The sequence below is a fragment of the Lichenostomus cassidix genome, chromosome 15 (genome assembly GCF_008360975.1).
Source record: "Lichenostomus cassidix isolate B80296 chromosome 15, HeHo_3.0, whole genome shotgun sequence".
Classification (NCBI taxonomy): Eukaryota; Metazoa; Chordata; class Aves; order Passeriformes; family Meliphagidae; genus Lichenostomus; species Lichenostomus cassidix.
Genome location: NC_139496.1, coordinates 12,080,773 through 12,099,483, shown reverse-complemented (window position 1 = coordinate 12,099,483; position 18,711 = coordinate 12,080,773). Strand labels below are relative to the sequence as shown.

At 48.7% G+C, this 18,711-nt stretch overlaps 1 protein-coding gene across 4 annotated transcripts in view; it reads right to left on the bottom strand.

The window, feature by feature from the left end:
* The window catches only part of NF2 (NF2, moesin-ezrin-radixin like (MERLIN) tumor suppressor), a 47,180-nt gene that overhangs the window by 23,447 nt on the left and 5,022 nt on the right, over positions 1-18,711 (bottom strand). For 3 of the 4 annotated variants that reach the window (XM_085076218.1, XM_085076220.1, XM_085076219.1), the window contains exons 2-9: positions 12,350-12,475; positions 11,217-11,339; positions 8,949-9,032; positions 4,517-4,585; positions 4,288-4,370; positions 3,575-3,650; positions 3,213-3,347; positions 639-713 (exon numbers count right to left, since the gene is read on the bottom strand). In XM_085076218.1, the coding sequence (XP_084932344.1) occupies positions 639-713; positions 3,213-3,347; positions 3,575-3,650; positions 4,288-4,370; positions 4,517-4,585; positions 8,949-9,032; positions 11,217-11,339; positions 12,350-12,475 (771 nt within the window). Of the gene's footprint in view, positions 1-638; positions 714-3,212; positions 3,348-3,574; positions 3,651-4,287; positions 4,371-4,516; positions 4,586-8,948; positions 9,033-11,216; positions 11,340-12,349; positions 12,476-17,896; positions 18,156-18,711 lie in introns of those variants that run through there. The other variant, XM_085076217.1, reaches the window with a different exon arrangement.

Below are 18,711 nucleotides of genomic sequence, written 5' to 3'. Positions count from 1 at the left end.
ACCCCAAATCACAAATGACTTCTCTGGAGTCAGAGGAGCTTTCAGCACTATGAACCTGATGATGCAGGGAATGAAAAAGCTTCACTTCTTATGCAACACGAAGCACAGACAACAACCACGACAGCACAGGTCCCTGTAGGACTGAACAATGGATCCAAATCCAGAACATCAGCTAAGGCTGGTCTGCAACAGGGACAGCTCAATACAGTCCATCCTTGTCCAAGGAAAGTGTCCTCAGAAGGGGAAAAGCCAGGACTGATAACAGTGCCTCCCAAAACAGGGAAAGCTATGACACAGGGCAGAATGGGAAAGATCCACAGGGGAAGAAAGAGGAACTGAGCAAAGCTGGGAGTTGTATTTACTAAGTGCTTCCATTATTTAGGTCAGCTGAAAGCCAAGAGCTCTGAAAGGAAGCACAAAAACTGGGGAGGGGGAGAGGTTCTGTGAAGGAGCTTGTCTTGAGCCTCCCCCTTGTCTTGAGCCTCCCCCTTCCCTCCTTCAGCCAGAAGTAACTGCTACACCCCACCACAGCTACACAGCAGCAGCTCCCTCTCAAAGGAAAAGCCCCAAAAACTTCTTGTCTCACACTCTCTGCAGAACCCACTGCTGTAGGCAGTAAAAAAAGACTCTGCACTTACCAGCTTATTCACACGCAGCTTTGATGAATTGAATTTAAAAACATCAATCTTTTTGTCCAATGGCTTAATCGTAAACTGAAAAGGAAAAAATAAAGAGGGAGAGAGTTATCAGAGAGTGGTGCATTTAATAAAAACGCAGCTATAAAATTCTCCCTGAAAGCTTTGGCTCAGAGCAGGTCAGCAGGGTCAGACACACGGCTCAGAGCCGTCCCCGTGGCTCTGAGCCAAGCAAGAGGACTTGCATCAAAAGCAGCCAAGGAGACAACTGTTCCTCCAGTCAGGAAAACACGAGGGCCACAGGAGCTAGTGTCCTCTGCAGAGAACCCTGCAGAGGTGGGGGGACAGCTCAGAACCTCCCAAGGCAAGGTGCTGCTCTCCTGGGAGCTGCAGAGAACACAGAAACCACAGCAGGAGCTCAGGATGCTTCCAAAGAGAGGAAGAACCAGCTCAGCTGCCCGATGGAACCACAGAATGGTTAAGGCTGGAAAAGCTCTCCAAGATTACAAAATCCAAGTGTCAACTCTCCACCACTACGTTCACCATCAAACCATGTCCCCAAGTGCCACATCCACAAGTGTTTTGAACACTTCCCTTGGCAGTCTGGGCCAGGGTTTGACAGCCCTGTAATGAAGAATTTTTCCCTAATATCCAACTTAAACCTGCCCTGGCACAACCTGAGGCTGTTTCATCTCATCCTGTCACTTGTTACCTGGAAGAAGAGCCTGACTCCCACCTGGTTGCACTCTCCTGTCAGGGAGTTAAAAGGGCAGGAGAACAGCATTAGAAACACAGCAAAGAGCTGCTGCCCTTCCCACTGACTCCTCCACCCACAAGAGCTCCCCAGAAGAATTTTCCACGCATTTTCTTCTCCAGAACTCAGCCATGTCCTAAGATTTCTTCAAAATTCAAAACATTATTCCCTGGCTCTAACTTGCATTTACACTCCATGTGCTAACCAGCAAGCTCTACCCATGGCCTGGGTTCACCCTCTCCAAAGCTCTCCCACTGTGGCTCTCTCGAGAGGACAGTGATGGCACAAATCCCTCAAGGATTTTGGTAATGCAGCCCTTGGATGGAGAGAAGCCTCTGCACTATCAAAAGGGTACTTGAAGAGATGGAGTGCTCTGCAAGATGGCATTTTTTAGGAGACAGGCACATATTCCATCACTCCCCCACACGCTACAGAAATAACGGGCTGAGGAGCTGGAGCAGACAGAGTGTGTCCATTAGAGTGGGAGATCTGTCAATACACGGCCCTGCCTGCAAAGGGCCCTGCCCTGGCACTGTCTCGCTCTGGCAGTTTAAGAGCCAATCCTTTAAGACTTTCACAAAAGCAGACGTGCATGAACGTCCCTGGATTCGGGCTCCAGCAGAGCCCCCAGCAGTCACTGAGAGCAGCAGCAGGAATGTGCTGGGAGAAGAATTTCAGCTCCGTGTGAACAGTCAATCTTTGTTAGGCGGGATAACCCCCAGTGTGGTGTCAGCAGAGCTGCTGTTCCCAGCTATTGGCCCTGTTTGTATGGGGTCAGGCCTGCTCGTGGGCACCTGATTACACAGATGATTGAGCTGATGGAAGAGATCCGTGCCTTCCCCTAGAGAAAGCTCTGTTACAGTCCTGTGGCAAGGCCTGTTTATGGAGGGGACAGTCCCCAGATTCTGGAGACAATGCCTGAGCTCCCACTGCACTGTCACAGGCAGGGAAGCTTTGGAAGTCACTCAGAGCTGGGCTTTTTGCAGAGTCGTGAAGCTCTTTAAGGAGTAAAGCAAGTGAAGACAATTCCAGCACAGATTTACTGCTTATAAAACTTCACAAGACGTGCAATAAACGAAGCTGATGAGAAACCTTTAGCTGCTCTGCTGATCAATATCATGTTTAGATTAGAAAACCATTTTTAATTAAGAAGTTAATTCTCTTCCTTACCATGAAGGCAGCTGGTTTCTCTGAGCAGCTCTCTCAGACTTACAATGGAGCTGCTCAGTCCCCCCTCCACAGCCAATGGCACTTCTGTTTTCAATTAGGTTTGGGGGCCAACAATCCCAAATACCCATATTTAGACTCTGGATTTAATAAATAACTATCCAACAGTGGGCCTAAATTGCTCAACTTCCTAAAAAGATTCCAGCTGTTATGCCAAGCCCAGCAGCCTGAAACCCAAGATGACGTAATTGAGATGGCAAGAGCTCTTCTCCCCAGGAATACATCTCTCGGTATTCCATAATACAGAATATATCCACAGTAATAAATACTGTAATATATTCAGTAAAGCAGAGATTTTAACTTCTGAACTCTGGTATTTGGGCTAAGCACATCAACAGCAATTTTGGGTTTTTGAAAAGATTATTACATAGAAGGTTTGAAACCAAAGAGGAGAACCAGCTCCCAGGCGACCCCTTGCACGCCCACTCCTGCAAGGTTTCAGGAAGGCTAGGATTAAGATTTCAGCTGGAGGAGTTGAGCTGCCCTTAACTAAGCTGGTGAGAGCAAGCACAGCAGACAGAGAAGCCAAGAAAAATAATTTTAAATCCCAATTGTGCTCTTACTGCTCTCAGGGAAGAAGTGAGACACATCCATACCTCTTTATCGCTGTAGGAGATATTCCGGATCTCATTCCATGGGAAGGAGATTTTAGGGGTCAGCCTGTTGTCTGGATCATAAATGTGAAGACCCAAGGCATCAACTCCAAGGAGCAGCTCTGTGCCCTTTTTATTCTTCAGGAGGAAAGAAAAGAGCAGAAATCACTGGGAGGGTCAGACTTGAACCATTGTTCCTTCCTCAGCCAGCCCCAAGCAGTGACCCAGCACTGGGTACCAGCAGCTTCTGCCTCCCCTCAGCACAGCTGGGGCTCCCCAAAGTGCCACCTCCCAGCTCTCCTGGCTCTCCAGGAGATGGAGATTACACTGGCAGGAAAACAGGACCTCCAACCCACCCAACTCACCCTGATGGCGAAGTAGTTCACGCCGTACATCTCCAGGTCCTGGGCTATCTTCAGATACTCCATTTCAGCTTCATCCCTGTCAGGCAGGAACAGTGTTTGGGAGGATCAGAGAGGGACATGGCTGCTCCTGCTGATCCTAAGCACTCAGCAGGCTTTAAAGCCTGGACTGTCTCTATCACACAGGTCAATCCTGTCTTTGCTGGCAGATCAATAAAGTCCAAGAGCAAATCCCACTCTGCAGTTGCCAGCATCTGAGTGGCTGCTGAGATGCAGCACTCCAGGCCTGGCTTTGTTCACCTCCCAGTCCCTTCAGCAGAAACAGGAAATCCCTGGCTGGGAAGCCACTGTTTCAGATCCATGGCTTTAAGTTTATCCCCCAGAAGGAGCATTTTACCACCCGAGGCAGCCACACACAGTTTGAATCCCCACTTCCTCTCCCAGTCCTAGAAGCCCCCTGACCCCTGATGCAGGTGAGGCCTTACTAAGCATCATTCCTAAATTCTCTCGAGGGCCCTGACAGAGACCAGGGCACAGCAGGGCACATGCAGAGCCATCAACAAAAGCCCTCTGCCCTTCCTGATGCTGCTGCAGAGGTGTGCTGGGGTTAACTGCTGGCAGCAGAGCTCATCCAGCGTCTGCCCAAGCTCCCCAAACCCTGGTAACTCTCCAGGGAAGGGGACTGACCCAGTCCCAGGACAGCAACACAAGCTCACCTGGCTCTGCCCCGGTGCTCCGCATACCAGGCTGTTATCCTTTCCTCCCACATCTCTGGAGTCATCTGGTACAGGTTTATTACCTGGGATAGGTGGAGAGACAGAGACCAGGTCACACTGCTTCTCCTGGCTCAGCAAGAATGCCAGAAAGCCCAAGACAGGGCCCAGTACTGTGTCCAACCTCAGGACAGCTTGGACACTGACTGTCCTGCTCTGCTGAGCTCCTTACCCTCTTGGGAAGCAATTCCTCCTGTGCCAGGAAGCCTCTCTTGTGGACGTTGGGATCGTAGTCACCATACTGGGAAGAAGCACAGACATGGTGCCCAAACCACATTAACAACATGGACAAATCAAACACTTCATCCCCTCACACCTACCCTGAGAGACAGCAAACATGGCCTGCTCACCCCTTGACCCCACAAGCAGAGAAAGCTGCTCTCCGAGGTGAATAACCCGGTTTTCTCTGTAATTTCATTGCTAAGATGAACAAAGAGCTTCCTTCTACTCTGCAGCAGAGGTGGGAGCACAACAAAACTTCCCACCATCACATAATCACTAAGGTTTGAAAAGGTCTTCAAGATCAAGTCCAGCATCTGACTGAACACCCCTACAGTCCCCAAGAGCCACGTCTGCTCAGCTTTGCACACTTCCGGGGATGGTGACTCCACCACTTCCCACAGCTTCAGTTGATGATCATCACCAGTTGATGCCCACCATCAGTTCAGCTGGACTAGATGATGGTTTTCTATTCTATTCTATCCTATTCTATTCTATTCTCATTATCATGCCCTAATTAACACTTCCCCTAATGCAGAGCAAGACTTTACAGCTGAGAGGTCCTTGCAGTTCCAGAGGTAGTGGAACAAGGAAATAAGACATGGACAAAGATCTGTCCCCAAAAATTGATGGATAGCAGTGATCCAGGTGAGGCAGATGGCAGTTCCTCTGCTGCTGCTCATCACCCTAATGAATAAATATAAAAAAAATTAGAGGAGTTTGACAGACTCCTCTCAGGCAGGTGGTGGCTCTTCTGTCAGAGGGTCTGTTGCTCAACTGGGTCATGGAATCCAATTCAGATTTGTTAAGTGCATCCACTAATTACTGGTATTTGTTTAGATTTACATCTCTTTGAGCAGCATATAAAGTGACTGAGAAAGAAAACTGCTTATTAACAGATTGAAGAGCCGCATGTCCCTGCGGTGCATGTGAAAATGAATTTACCTCCTGCATGGCCTCAGAGGGCAGGAAAACGCTGGAAAACAGCTCCTCCAACAACCCAGCAAGTTCAGTAGGAGGAACAAAGGAGGAGAGGCATGTACATGGAGCGCTGTGACTTCAACTCACCCAGTCACCAGGATTTCTGCAGTGGCAGAGGTGACAGTCCCTGAGTGTGGCCCTTCCCCCCTGCTTTACTGAGGAACCTCAGCTCAGAAAGTGAAAAATGGGGACAATTTTTAAACCCAAGACCAAGAGGCACCCAGTGGTTGTGCAACAAGCCAGGAGGCTTCTCCTCTCAGCCTCCTTTTCAGGCCTGGACCATTGTGTCGTGCACCGAAACCAGAGCTCAGCATCAAAAGTCTACACACATCCCCCCTCTCCGCTTGGGAGACAACACGTGGGGATTAAAGACACAAATATTGATTTGGAGCCAATGCAGATGCAAAAGGAGCATGTAACAACAACCAACACTGACTCAGACTTCAATTAATAGAACAAAACCAGCCCGGATTTCATCCAAGAGGGTGCTGAGCAGCAGCAAAGTCTGTCCTCCAAGGTCTTGGAGCTCCTCAGGATGCAGCACTTTGCAGGTACATGGCCCTTGAGCCCTCCTCGAAAGGAAACAGCACTAAAAACGTGCCACTGGCAAAGGAAGCAACTCCAATAACCTTGGACAGGCAGCAAGTAAATCATTTTTAGGTGACGAAAATAATAGCAAATAGGATTAACACGATTATTTTCTGTTGTGATCTTCTGTGGAGATCCAAGACTAAGTATGGATTATGTGACTTTTCATGTGCTGAAAAATACTGCTGTGTCCCAAAGGAATATTTGTACTGAGAGGGGAGTCTGGATGAGAACATTAATTATTCACAAGTCAAAAATCAACAAATGGCTTAAGTATTGCAGAATTTGTTGGCTCAAATGATTTTGCAAACGTACTTTCTAAAGGCCTTTTCAATTAAATCATTACTTTCGAACTGTCATGGAATTTCAGCTCTCATTAATTGAACTGTATGATTAATATTCATGGTTGGGCATGGAATTGCCTTTACCACATTCATACGCCTGGCTTAGATTGTTGGATAAACACAGGCACGCTCAGCTCCAAATTAACACCAAGCATTGCTTGTTTTGGGGAAAAACAATAATAATTAAAGAGCTGTTTGCTGTGCTACAAGATTTGAAGTGCTGAGAGAGCTGCAGCACGGCAGCGACCCGCATTTAAGGGGCAAAAAATAGAAGAACCTCCTGGATGTTCCCTTTTTTTTTTTTTTTCCCAGTTGATCCCACGTCTTTCCCAGCTATTTAAAATCTGAACCACCTCCAACCTCTGAAAGCAGTGTGGGTGGTTTGAATAGGACTGGAGGGGAAAGCACATAGTAATTCCCCAAATGAACACAACGAGAGAGAAATAAATAAGCTGTTATTTTTATGACCCCCCTGTTTCCTTTGCTGTCTCAGGTTGGTGTGGATGGACCAGCAGCACCTGGCTGTCAATAAGTGGCTGTTGGATGCACACACGCTGCTGTGTCAGGCTATTATGCCCCTAATCATGCAAATCAGCACGTTATTAGTGAAATTACTGTGCTCACTGCCTGCTTTCCTGTCCAGGAAGGACATAATTATCCTATTTAACTGGAAGGAGATGACCTGCAACATCTTTCTTCCCAGTTCCCTATCGAAGATGTGCTTTCAACTTTTCCCATTGCTGGGACGAAAGCAGAAGGGGAATCCCAGGCTGGAGGGGCAGCAAGGACAGGGATGTCTGATGAAAAGCCCATCAGAAAAGAGCAGAAAAGTCATCCCTCCTCCACCCTCTCCTGATGTCGGCATGGTTAGAACTGCTCTGACTCCATGTGACCTCCTCCCAATGCCCCAGGACATCCAAGGTGCCAAAGGGACAAAGGGGACAGCACAACTGACCTGCACCAAGTCACAGCCTGTTCCCAAGCACGTGAGCAGGAGCTGGCCCAGCCAAGAGGTAACAGAGCTCAATATTTACCCAATGTTTATTCATTCTGGCAGCAGAAAAAGTCATTCCCTATGTATCCTCAGCTCAGGTCAACGGAGAGAAAGCCAAAGAAGTGTTTACTCATGCACTCTAATAAGGGTGATGAATGTTTCACACAAACAGAAACATTTCCAAAAGCAACTTTTCTTTGCCGGGCTGAGGAGTCTCTTGAACAAAACATGGCTTCATCAATACTCTGACTATGAGGAGAAAACACCAATTTCTAGTAAATTCAAACACATATTATCAAAGAACACAGCACCCAGGGCACTGTTCAGAGTGTGGACTGAAGGGTCATGAGGAAAATCATATAGGCCATAGGGAAAAAACCAGCCTGGATCAGGCCCTCTCTTCAGGCAAAAGGGCCAAACGCCCTCTCCTGAATTGCTGGCAAAGGTGGTCCCACAGAGCTGCTCCTCCTAAATCTCTCACCAGCTGTGCTCCTCAGGGATACCTGGACATGCCAGACCCAGGGCATGGCCACCTGCCTGAGGTCCTGCGAGCCAAACCCTCCCAAAATCCCATCCACTGTCAGAACCAACACAAGCTGCAGAGATAACATGGCTGGGCTGTGCTCAGACTGCAGTCACTCCTCTCCCAAAGACATTATCTTTGCACACATAAACTGGAGCTGAGCTCCAGGAGCTGTTAATTGAGCAGCAGCACATGCTGTGCATACACAGAGATAAATTACGTCTCCCACTGCAAGAATGTCCCTGCTTCTGAACCCTGGGCTGCTCCCTCCAGCTCAGGAGTCTCTCTGCCCTGGCTGTCCAAGGCTGCAAGATCCAGACTGGAAAACAGTGCCCTCCAGAATAAATCCTCAGCAAAACACACCCACTCCGGGCCCAGAGCAGGGCCCAGCAGAGGAACAAGAGGAACTTAATGAACACTGACTCTTCCCTCTGTCTGGTGAGGCCAAGCACCCAAGATCAAACTCAAGACAAAGGGAGAAGCCAGGAAGAGCCCTTTCATGGTGCAATAAAATGGATGTGGCAAGCTCTCGCGCTGAAATAAAGTCATTATCATGATGACAACTATGCTGGGGGAACAGTGGAGCTGGGAGTCCCACGGCTGGCTTGCCTCTGGCTACACTGAAAAAAGCAGGGACGAGATCCAAAAAACCTTGGGCTCAGGGAATTCACCTGCTCCAGCAGTAAACCACACTCAAGCAGGCTCTGCAGCTCATGAGCTCAGCACATGCTAAAAAGTCCTGGAAAGAGAAAGCAAAAACTCATCCCGTGTCTGGAGGCAGCCAGGAACCAGCCGTGCAGGGAAGGAAGCAGTGATAGTGTAGCCCACTCACTTCCAAGCTTTCACAGCTTTCCCTGCCTTCCCTTTCCCCAGGAAGTGGCTTCACCACAAAGAACCTGGCTCCCCTGGATCAACACAAACCCAGCAGGCCCTTGGAGCATCCCTTGGTGCCTACCTTGGCTTGGACAGCATAAGAGGCCAGCAGGACAGAGGCTTCAGGAGGACAGAAGATCTTCTCATCCAAAATCTGCTTCTTCACCTGCACACAGAGCAGCAAAGGACAGATAACACACGTTTAGTGGAGCACAGCAGAGCATGACTGTCACAGCAGATGGCTGCAGTTTGTTTTAACTCGAGCTGTCAACCACACAGAGCTCACAATTTTCCTAACACTAATCACAATCCAGGCCCAGGAAGTCTCTGGCGGCTCGGAAGGGCTCAGGCTTTCACAGACCACCTTTCTCAGACAGGTTGGTGAGAAGAGCTAAATTTGTATGTGGAAAATAACAGCACCTCTATCCTGTTGCTAAAGGCAAGGGGGGGAAAAGCCTTGCATGTAAACACGGCGATAAAACCTCTTAAGGCATAAGCTACGGATTGATAGGACATCCATCCACGCTGCTCAATAAAAGAGCAGCTTGCAGCTGAGTCTCTGAGCACTGTGAGCTTTGCTCTGGGACATTCAGGCCTCATTGTGAGTCAGTGCTCACCTGTGCTGGAGGCTAATTCCTTGGTTCCCAGCACGGAGAGCTGCGGGTCAGCTCCGTGGCAGAGCTTTTAGCAGCAGGCAGAGCCCCGCGTGCTCCCGGGAGAGCCAACGTGCAGGTCCCCAAAGCCACAGCTTTACTTCCTTGGCTGCTGTGCATTAAAAAATTAAACCTGTCATGTTCGATATTTTTTGGGTTGGCACACTTAATTTTCCTGATTAAAGATAGGAGGGAAAAAAAAAAAAGCCTACGATTTCCTGGGAGGTTTAAATGGATTGTCAGAGATGCAGGAACATCAATTTGAATTTATAACGCGCTTTGAGTCCTCAAAGTTGGGTACAACAAAATCACAGCAGATATTCTGCTGCATCAAGATAAAAAACAGGAGAGTTTACAAGCTTAGATGTGCTCCTGTTTCCCAAATGCATTCAGGAGCCCAGGCTCCCCTCAGTGCAGAAATTCCAGCAGCAAAGTCATGGTCTGCATTTAGAAAATGCAGCTCGAATGGTTTTTCCTCCCTGATTTTCCTTCTCAAAGATGCCAACAGCATTTTTCCTCACCATGGATAAAGCTCCTGGCAAATGAGACATTCAGAAATAACCCTACAGAGACACCAGTGCACGAGACAGAGCTTGGAAATTAACAGGAATGCTTTGCATTTAGAACACTTTTGGCTCTGGAGAAAAAAGATGGACTTTGGAAAGGTGAGGAGCATCAAGAGGCTGGTGAGGTCACTTGGAAAGGGCAGGATACCCTGCAGGCTACAGAGGTATTCCCAAATCCAGGTTGCTTCGACTTTGGTGTAAGAAACATAAGAATAAGTGACTGTTTTTGAACTTTTATAATTTATCTTCAAATTAACAGGAACAGAGCAGCTGAAACATCCCAGTGAATAGCCAGGGGTTTGTCTAGGCATGCTCTATTCCCTGTAACCATGCTTGACACAGCTCTTCTCAGGAAAAATGTGTCAGAAAATGGATTTTGTGGCAGAAAATTGATCATGTCTCTGAAAGAGAGCTCCTGTGATAGCAGCTTCTTGTAACCAGCCATGCAGCATCGCCCCATCATCAGCTGAACTGATTTCTCAGGACACAAAAGTTCTGTAGAGTAATTTAAATAAAAAAAAAACCAACAAAGATGTGTCCACAGTTTCCAAATGCTTAACTGAAGGGCAGGAGTTCCTGGGGCAGGTGGGACCATGAGGTTTCCTCTTCTCTATTTTTCCATCAGAGAGCTGAGCCGCTGGGATTTTCTTCTGCTCCAGTTACCTGAAGCTGTTTTGTGAGGAGGGGAACTTTGCTGAACAGCTTGGAAAGAGGCTGCACTCTGCTCTCCAGGATGAAATTCCTCTGCTCTACCCAACGGCGCCATCACGTCCAAAGGCAGCTGCCACCCCTCAGCACAGCTCATCCCACACCCTGCAGAGGGACATGAGCCCTTGGCTGACAGATCCATGTCCCTGAGCCACCACCCATGGATATTATGGATCACCTCATCATTCCTGACTGCCAGTTCAGAGGTCTGCCAGTCTGGGCAGACTGCTTCCTCCACAAAAACCATCCTTCACCTATTTTAGGAAGTTTTTGTTGCTGAAGACAAGTCCCTTTGGAGAGGTGTGAACATAAGTATGAGGAGCACACTCTGCTGACCAAGTCCCTGACCCTGGAAGCTTCTGGCACTTCTGCTCATCCTGGCTCCTTCTCCCTCAGGCTGGATAACAGCGCACAGACTCCTACCTGCAGGAAGAACAAGTGCTGGGTGATTTCCTGGACCAGCTCTTCCTCTGCATTCTCAGGATAAAATTTGGCCAGGAAGTGAAAGGTTTTGGGCTCTTCTGTTGGGACATCATGATCCAGGACCTGTGGGATACAAGAGCCATTTGGTTTCTTCAACACAAGCCCCAGCTCCCTTCTGTTCAGATCAGCACATCTTTTGTCAGACACTTTTAGACATCTAGAACAGACCTAAATAGTTCAGACACCGTGGTTAAAAAAAGAAAACAAACATTTCTGACACTTCTAATGATGCAAGGGAACAAAAAAAGGCAGAAACAAACAGAATGAGAAATGAGACAGTGAAGGTTGATCCTGATCTGCCATGTGCTCATTGCTTCTGCCGATCCTTGCGGAGCAATATTGGATCCTGCTGCGCCACCACCCGACTTTCTCCTTGTTTCTCTGCACTGAATTTATTTCTCACCACCTTTCTCTGGTACTGCTCAGTTAAATGTTGGTTTAAAGCCTTGGCATGAGAAGTGAAACACCCAGACCTCCCTCAGTGTCCATGACCACTTGGCTGTATCATTACATCCTTTGGATGTGAACAGAGCCACATCTGACACCTCCAAAATCTACTCCTCACATACTTGGGAAGCATTTCCTCCCTTATCCCCATCTCCTTTTCCCTCTGGTTTTCCTCCTCCCCAGCTCTCTGTATTTCTCAACAACAAAACAAGAGGCAACTCCACTTTTCTGCTGATTGTTTTGTGTTCAGGGGCACAGAAGATTGATTTTTAGGTTTCATTTGTTTTGCAGTCACCCTGAAGTGCAACACCCCAGCATGGCTGTCTCCCAAAATACCTCCAGGAGATTCAGTGTGCACAGATGCTGGGAATTTAGCATCTCTGCCAGCTTTTCCCAGTCTGATAGCCCCAGATGCCATGGGGATGGGATTTAAGTACATCTATCCCACCTCACCCATCACACAACCTCAGGCATTCAAAGAAAGAGGAAAAGACATTCTCCTTTGTCATCCCACATAACCTCTCAAGGGAAATATTCCTGTCCATGGCAAGGGGTTGGAACGAGATGAGCATAAAGGTCCCTTCCAACTCAAACCATTCTGGGATTTTGTGAACTTTGGTTCCAACCTTCTTGTCCATTTTGAGCCAGGCCACTGTGTCCTTGATCGTGTACTGGAGCCCGAAGAACCAGGTTTCCCGGAGTCCCAGTGTCCTGCACACCAAATCAAACAGGTCCTTCCCTTTCCACTTCACCTGCCAGAGAGCAAAAGGGAAGCAGAGTTATAAAGATGGATTTCAGAACTCTCTGTTCAACCAAGTCCCTATTTTCACCTCACAAGGTCAATTATGGCCCCCCTGTGAAGGAACCTGGTACAGACACAAAAACATCCTAACGAGGCACACGTTATCTCCTTCCATCTGATCTCATCGGCAGATCACCAGCTCCTCCCTCAGCAGGAAACAGAGATGTGATTTCCCCCCTTTTTCAAAAAATGACACTGCAAAGCCCCTGTTTCTTGCCCTAGAGACCTAAGGGTTCATTTAGGCTCCTGTTGAGCTCAGATTCAGGTTCCTGATGTGTTTAGGTTTCTGCCTGTTGCCAGCAGGGAACAAAATCCCTTTAAACTGCCCCTTGGTGATTTTAAGGTGTCTCCCTGCAGGCCCAGGAAGCCCTGCACAAGCACCACCATCAGCACCAGGGGTTCAGAGAGAGGTGCCACAAAATCAGCAGTGACACAATCCATGCATGGAGCGTGTGCATCCAGAGCCACCAACCCCACACAGATAGAAGGGAAAAAGAGCTCAAAAATCCCCATCATTACCACTGAAGTCAGCGGTTCTCTCAGAGAACATTTTGATAGAGTCAAACTGCATTTTCTGCTGAAAATGTCGGTGACAAAAGCAGCTCAGGAGCAGAGAAAATTGGTCCTGCTCAAGGACCGTGTCCTTCGAGCAATCCTGCAGCTGCATCCATGATGCTACAGAAGTTTGCTCATAAAAGCAGGAGGTGTTGGGAGGCAGAGAGGTGAAGAGGGACATAAACCACATGAATCTAATATGCCAAAGCCACTTTGGCCTTCCATCTGCACGCTGAAAACAATTGCTGGACCGAGACATACGGCCATTACTCCAAAGCCCTTGGGCAAACAGATCTCGCACACTCTCTTGTCACTACAACTCAATCCTGGTGCCACCTGGACACATCAATATTAATGCCGGGGCTGCTCCTGCTGTCACCCACTGCCGCCTTGTGGGCACAGCCAGGCCCAGCTCATTGCCAAGCTCTGCCTCTCAGTAATGACTCTGTCACTGCTCTCCCCCTTCCCAGAGAGCACAGACACACACGCTGACAGTCCCGGAATAGGACAAAGCCGACGCCACTCTCCCGAGAAACACCACCCCCAGACAGATCGCCGCGATTCGGATCGGGCGCTGTCAACACCTCGGGGTCAAAACGCCGGGAGGAGCAAGTTTGGCAGTGCTGTAATTATAACCCCCCTAATTTCACACATTTCACTATCCTCCAGCCCCCGGGATGGGCTCCAGCTCGGCACAGGATGGCTCAGACTGCAGAAGATCTTTTCCTGACTATGATTTTTAAGTGGGAGGTTAATTCGAGGGCTCAGACAAAACAGAGTGAGGCCCATTAAAAGAGCTATTTGGTACCATTTTTGCAGGCACATAAAAGCAGGCTGCCAGCAAAAGGCCATTTCTTCACTAGACTGCTTTGTATAAAGCATTATGGGCTGTTTTTCCTCCTCTAAGACCGTATTTCAGTCTCAGCACAGCAGTGCCTGCACCAAACCTTCCCAGGACATGCTCCTGCCTGCTGCTGACGGCAGCGCCGCCTCCTGGGATATCACTCCCCATCCCGTGGGATCAGCGTGTTTAACCTGGGATTTCCACCGGCTGAGACTCCTCACCAAACCACCTCAGGTACCCAAACAGTGCTCAAGAGTTAACACAACCCAAAGGTTTTCTCCCAAAATGCAAACCAGTTTGTTTTGAAGAGCAACAGTGAGGATTAAAGCAGGAGCTTTGTTTGGTTTTCACCCCTGCATTTTTAACTTGGTGATGGGAATTGTGGAATGAGTTGGGTTGGAAAGGACCTTAAAGATCTTCTCATTCCACCCCCTGCCATGGGTAGGGATGCCTTCCACTAGCCCAGGTTGTTCCAAGACCCATCCAGCCTGGCCTTGAGCACTTCCAGGGATCCAGGGGCAGCCACAGCTTCTCTGGGCACCCTATGCCAGGGGATCACAGCTGGATTTCTTCCTGACACCAAACCTAAATCTCTCCCCTTTTAGTTTAAAAGCATTCCCCTTTCTCCTATCATTATCTGCCTGCATAAAAAACTCACTCTCCCTTTTTAGCAAGCCCCCCTTCAAGGGACTGTATTTTCAGTGAGGCTTGCGCTGCTGCATTTTACACCAGCGCTTTGTCACCACATGTTTCTGTGGTGGCAGGAATAGACATTTAACATTCCTGCACAATGCTCAAGACTCCAGCCATAACACTGCACAGATCCTCCCCAACCGCGCTGAATTACCTTCATTAAATATATCAATGATCAGCAGCCACCTTTATTCCAACAGACATGATTTCCCTCCACACCTCGGTACTTAAAATAACGATCTGCATTCGAGCGGCATCTTTTGACAGCTGAACTCCAACTGCTTTACAGACATTCAGGACCTCAGCCCTCCTCATCCGTATTTTACTGGCTTTGTATCATTAACTGCCACATTCTGTGGCTGTAAACTTCTAAAAAAAAGCCCCCTCCAAGGCACGAGGGGATGGAGAGAGCTGCTGCCCAGAGAGCCAGGACAGGCTGGCCATTCCCATCCACCCTGTGCCCATCATGCCATTCTCTGCGTGGCATTCAAGTGACACCTGAAGCACAAAGATGATTTTACAAGCCATTCTGAGCTCCTGAAAACAAAACTAAGAAGCTCAGAGCAGAAAAAAAACCTTCTCAGCCATATGCTGGGGTGGTTGTAACAAAAAACAAAAAGCTACATCATGATAACCTCAATGTGACCGGCAGGACGGAGTAGGATGCGTCACTCCAGCATCCTCCCTGTGCTGCAGGCATCACCTCTGACATTTGCAGCTCCTTTCCCATTAGCACGATCACAGCACGGGTGGCTGGAGGGATTCAGGAGTCGCCAAAGGGACACGGGAATGAGGTGCTTTATAAACAGGCTGTTACTCCACCCAGCTGCTGTTTGTGTTCCTTACTAAGTACAGAGCGGTTACAATCTATCAGCAAAGCACTTTAAATTAACAGCACTAAACACTTAAAACTCTGCAGCCAGTGGCTAGAATAGAGTATTTCCAGTCCAGATTATTGGCATCATCTTTTTCTCCAGCGGAGACGGCGCATTTGGCATCTATTAACAGGGTTTGCATTATTTATTAACCTGCACTGGGAGTCATTTCCAACTTGCAGGCAACTGCGCGATTTATTTAGGAGCATAACCTCTCTGTCAAGTTTCACAACTGCTCCTCAGCTCCCGAGCCGATAAAGCAGCTCCAAAAATGAGCAGAAGGGTTGTCTGGTCCCCTCGTCAGGGGGTGACAAGGAGGGAGGGCAAGCCAGGGAATAGAACTGTCAAGAGGTTTAGGCTGGAGATCAGGAAAGGTTCTTCCCCCAGAGGGTGCTGGGCACTGCCCCAAGGCTGCCAGAGCTCCAGGAGCACTTGGACACCACTCCCAGGGATGGACACAGAGGGTGGGATTGTTGGGGTGTCTGTGCAAGTCCAGGAGTGGGACTCGATGATCTTTGTGGGTCCCTTCCAACTTGGGATATTCCATGATTCTAAAAAAATGGGCAGCAAGGGACAAGGGACATCCTGCATGGAGAGGGTTGAGCAAGGGGTCTACAGAGAAAAGAGATTCTGAAAACATTGCCAGGCTGACACTTTTCTTCCGACAATGTCAAATGCAGAGAAGGGGAAGCAAGAGGGATGGGTTTAATTTCCTATTTAGGGTCCTCACAGAAGAGGCTCTCCTTGGACAACAGGGAGGTGCCCAAACTCAAGGGGACAAAAACCTTACTCTGCTTGGGGTGGGAAGATGAAGATCTTGCCTTCTCCTCACCACAAACACAAACCCCTGGAGCTTCAGCTCCACCTGCGATCAGGGTGGGCAGTAAAGGCACAAACAAGTGACCAGAGGACATCGAGGCTCAGCTGCTTCCCAGGGAAACCCACAGCAGCAGTCCCTGCACACCCCACACACGGGACGAGGTTAATGCACGACCTTGCAGAAATGACTCACATCTACAGAGTATTTTACTGCACCAATTTACCCGTAAATAACACAGAAAATGGCTTTTTGCTTTGCAGATAATTTTATTAGGTCTTAGCTCTGTGCTAGGGATGAGAAGAGAGGCAAGAGCCCCTGCTGTGACACAACAGCCAAAGGATCACTGGGAGAAGGGGCTCAAGCCCCAGGAAAAAGTGCTCAGCTTCCACAGAGTGAAGTCATTCCTATTTAGAATCAAATTTTAACGAGAGAACATGACACCTCTTCACAGAAACAGGGATGGAGATGGCAGAAGGGAGAGAGCTGGGCCTGAGCAGAGCATCCCTCCACTAACCACCTGGGAATGAGGAAATGGATAGGCTGTAGCTATTCCAAACCCTCGTCCCACAGGAGATGCCCAAACCACCCACCCGCAACAGTTGACAACTGAAATGGAGATGATTTTGAGACTGCAGACCACACTTATTTCTCCTTCTGGACCTGAATGATAACCAGAGTGCCACAGACAACCATTTATTTAGATTTAAAGCCCATTTGGAGCAAACAGGGAATCAAAAATGTAATATTTGTCAATTTTTTTTAAAATAAAGTGATGTCAAATACTTTCAATTGCCACTTACTGAGTCACAAGGCAGGGCTGTAAAAGTTATTTTTATTTACTAATGCTACACGACAACTCGATAATGAGCTTTTAATTAAAACCTATTTCTGTTAACCACCGAGGAGGCCAAAAATGCGCCCAGGCGTGAGGATGCAGATGGTGCAGCCAAGCACGTTCCATGGTGTCTGCCTGAGACAGAGACAGAGCGGGAACACGGAGAACAGGCGGCTGTGACCAGACAGAGCCCGGGGACAACAACTGGTGACAATGTGCCCTCTGCCCTGTTCAGGTGAGACCCCACCTGCAGAACTGCCAACAGCACAGGAAGGACCTGGAGCTGCTGGAAGAATCCAGAGGAGGCCATGGAGATGCTCCAAGAGCTGGAGCCCCTCTGCTCTGGAGTCAGGCTGGGAGAGCTGGGGGTGTTCATCTGGGGAAGAGAAGGCTCCAAGGAGACTTCACAGCCCTTCCAGTGCCTAAAGGGGCTGCAGGAGAGCTTGACAAGGGCCTGAAGGACCAGAACAAGGGGGAATGGCTTCCCACTGCCAGAGGGCAGGGATGGATGGGATATTGGGAAGAAATCCTTCCCTGGGAAGGTGGCGAGGTCCTGGCACAGGGTGCCCAGAGAAGCTGTGGCTGCTCCTGGATCCCTGGAAGTGTCCAAGATCAGGCTGGATACTGGGGCTTGGAGCAGCTTGGGATAGTGGAAGGTGTCCCTGCCCATGGCAGGGTGTGGAACTGGATGGGCTTTAAGGTCCCTTCCAACCCAAACCATTCCATGATTCCCCGTTCCAAGGCCTCACCTCACGCTGTAAGTTGGGCTCACACAGATGAAGAGTTCCAGGGTCAAGCAGCAGCTTGACGTAGAGCAAGCAGCTCTGAGATGATGAAAGGAGGATTTTGATCCTGCAGGGCTCTCTGCCAAGGACACACAGAGCTGTAACATCAACCAGAGCTATCTGTGTGCTGCATTTACACATCTGCAGTACAACACTGCTCCCTGCCCTGGGAAGGGACACTCCCAAGCCTTCCCTCCATGCAGGAGCTGATTGCTGATGGACATGAGGTGTTTCAGCACCAGCCTGACCTGCTCTGATGAACCCTTACACACTGCTGAGCTCTGAACACAGACAGCTCACCCAGGCAGGAGAGAGGGGCAGCCAGCAGTTCAGCTCCAAGTGAAGCCAGGTTAAATGCCTCTCTTCCCATTTCAAGGGCTGTGTGATTCCCTAACAGTGCTGCCTCCCAGCTTCAAGGAGATTATTCCCAGGGCTGCTTCCCTGTTCAAGTACCTTTAATTTCAAAAACAACCTACTTGAAAGACACTGCCTGTATAAAGAAAAAAAAAAAAGAGGTATTAAAGAGCATCAAAACTGGAGTCGACACACCAAAAGAGAAAGATTTACTGTCCCAAATGCCCTCCCTCCTTCCCCTTCCCATCAACACATCTCTGGATTAATTAACAGTCTGGGGATTGACAGCAGTTTTGAACAGTCTTTAGAGAGAAGTAACAGAAGCTTCCAACTGGCTTAGAAGAGGCTGTGGTAGGAACAGAGGATCCAGAGAACTTTGCAGGTGCAGGATGAGGCAGCAAAGCCAAAGAGGATCCATGTTCATA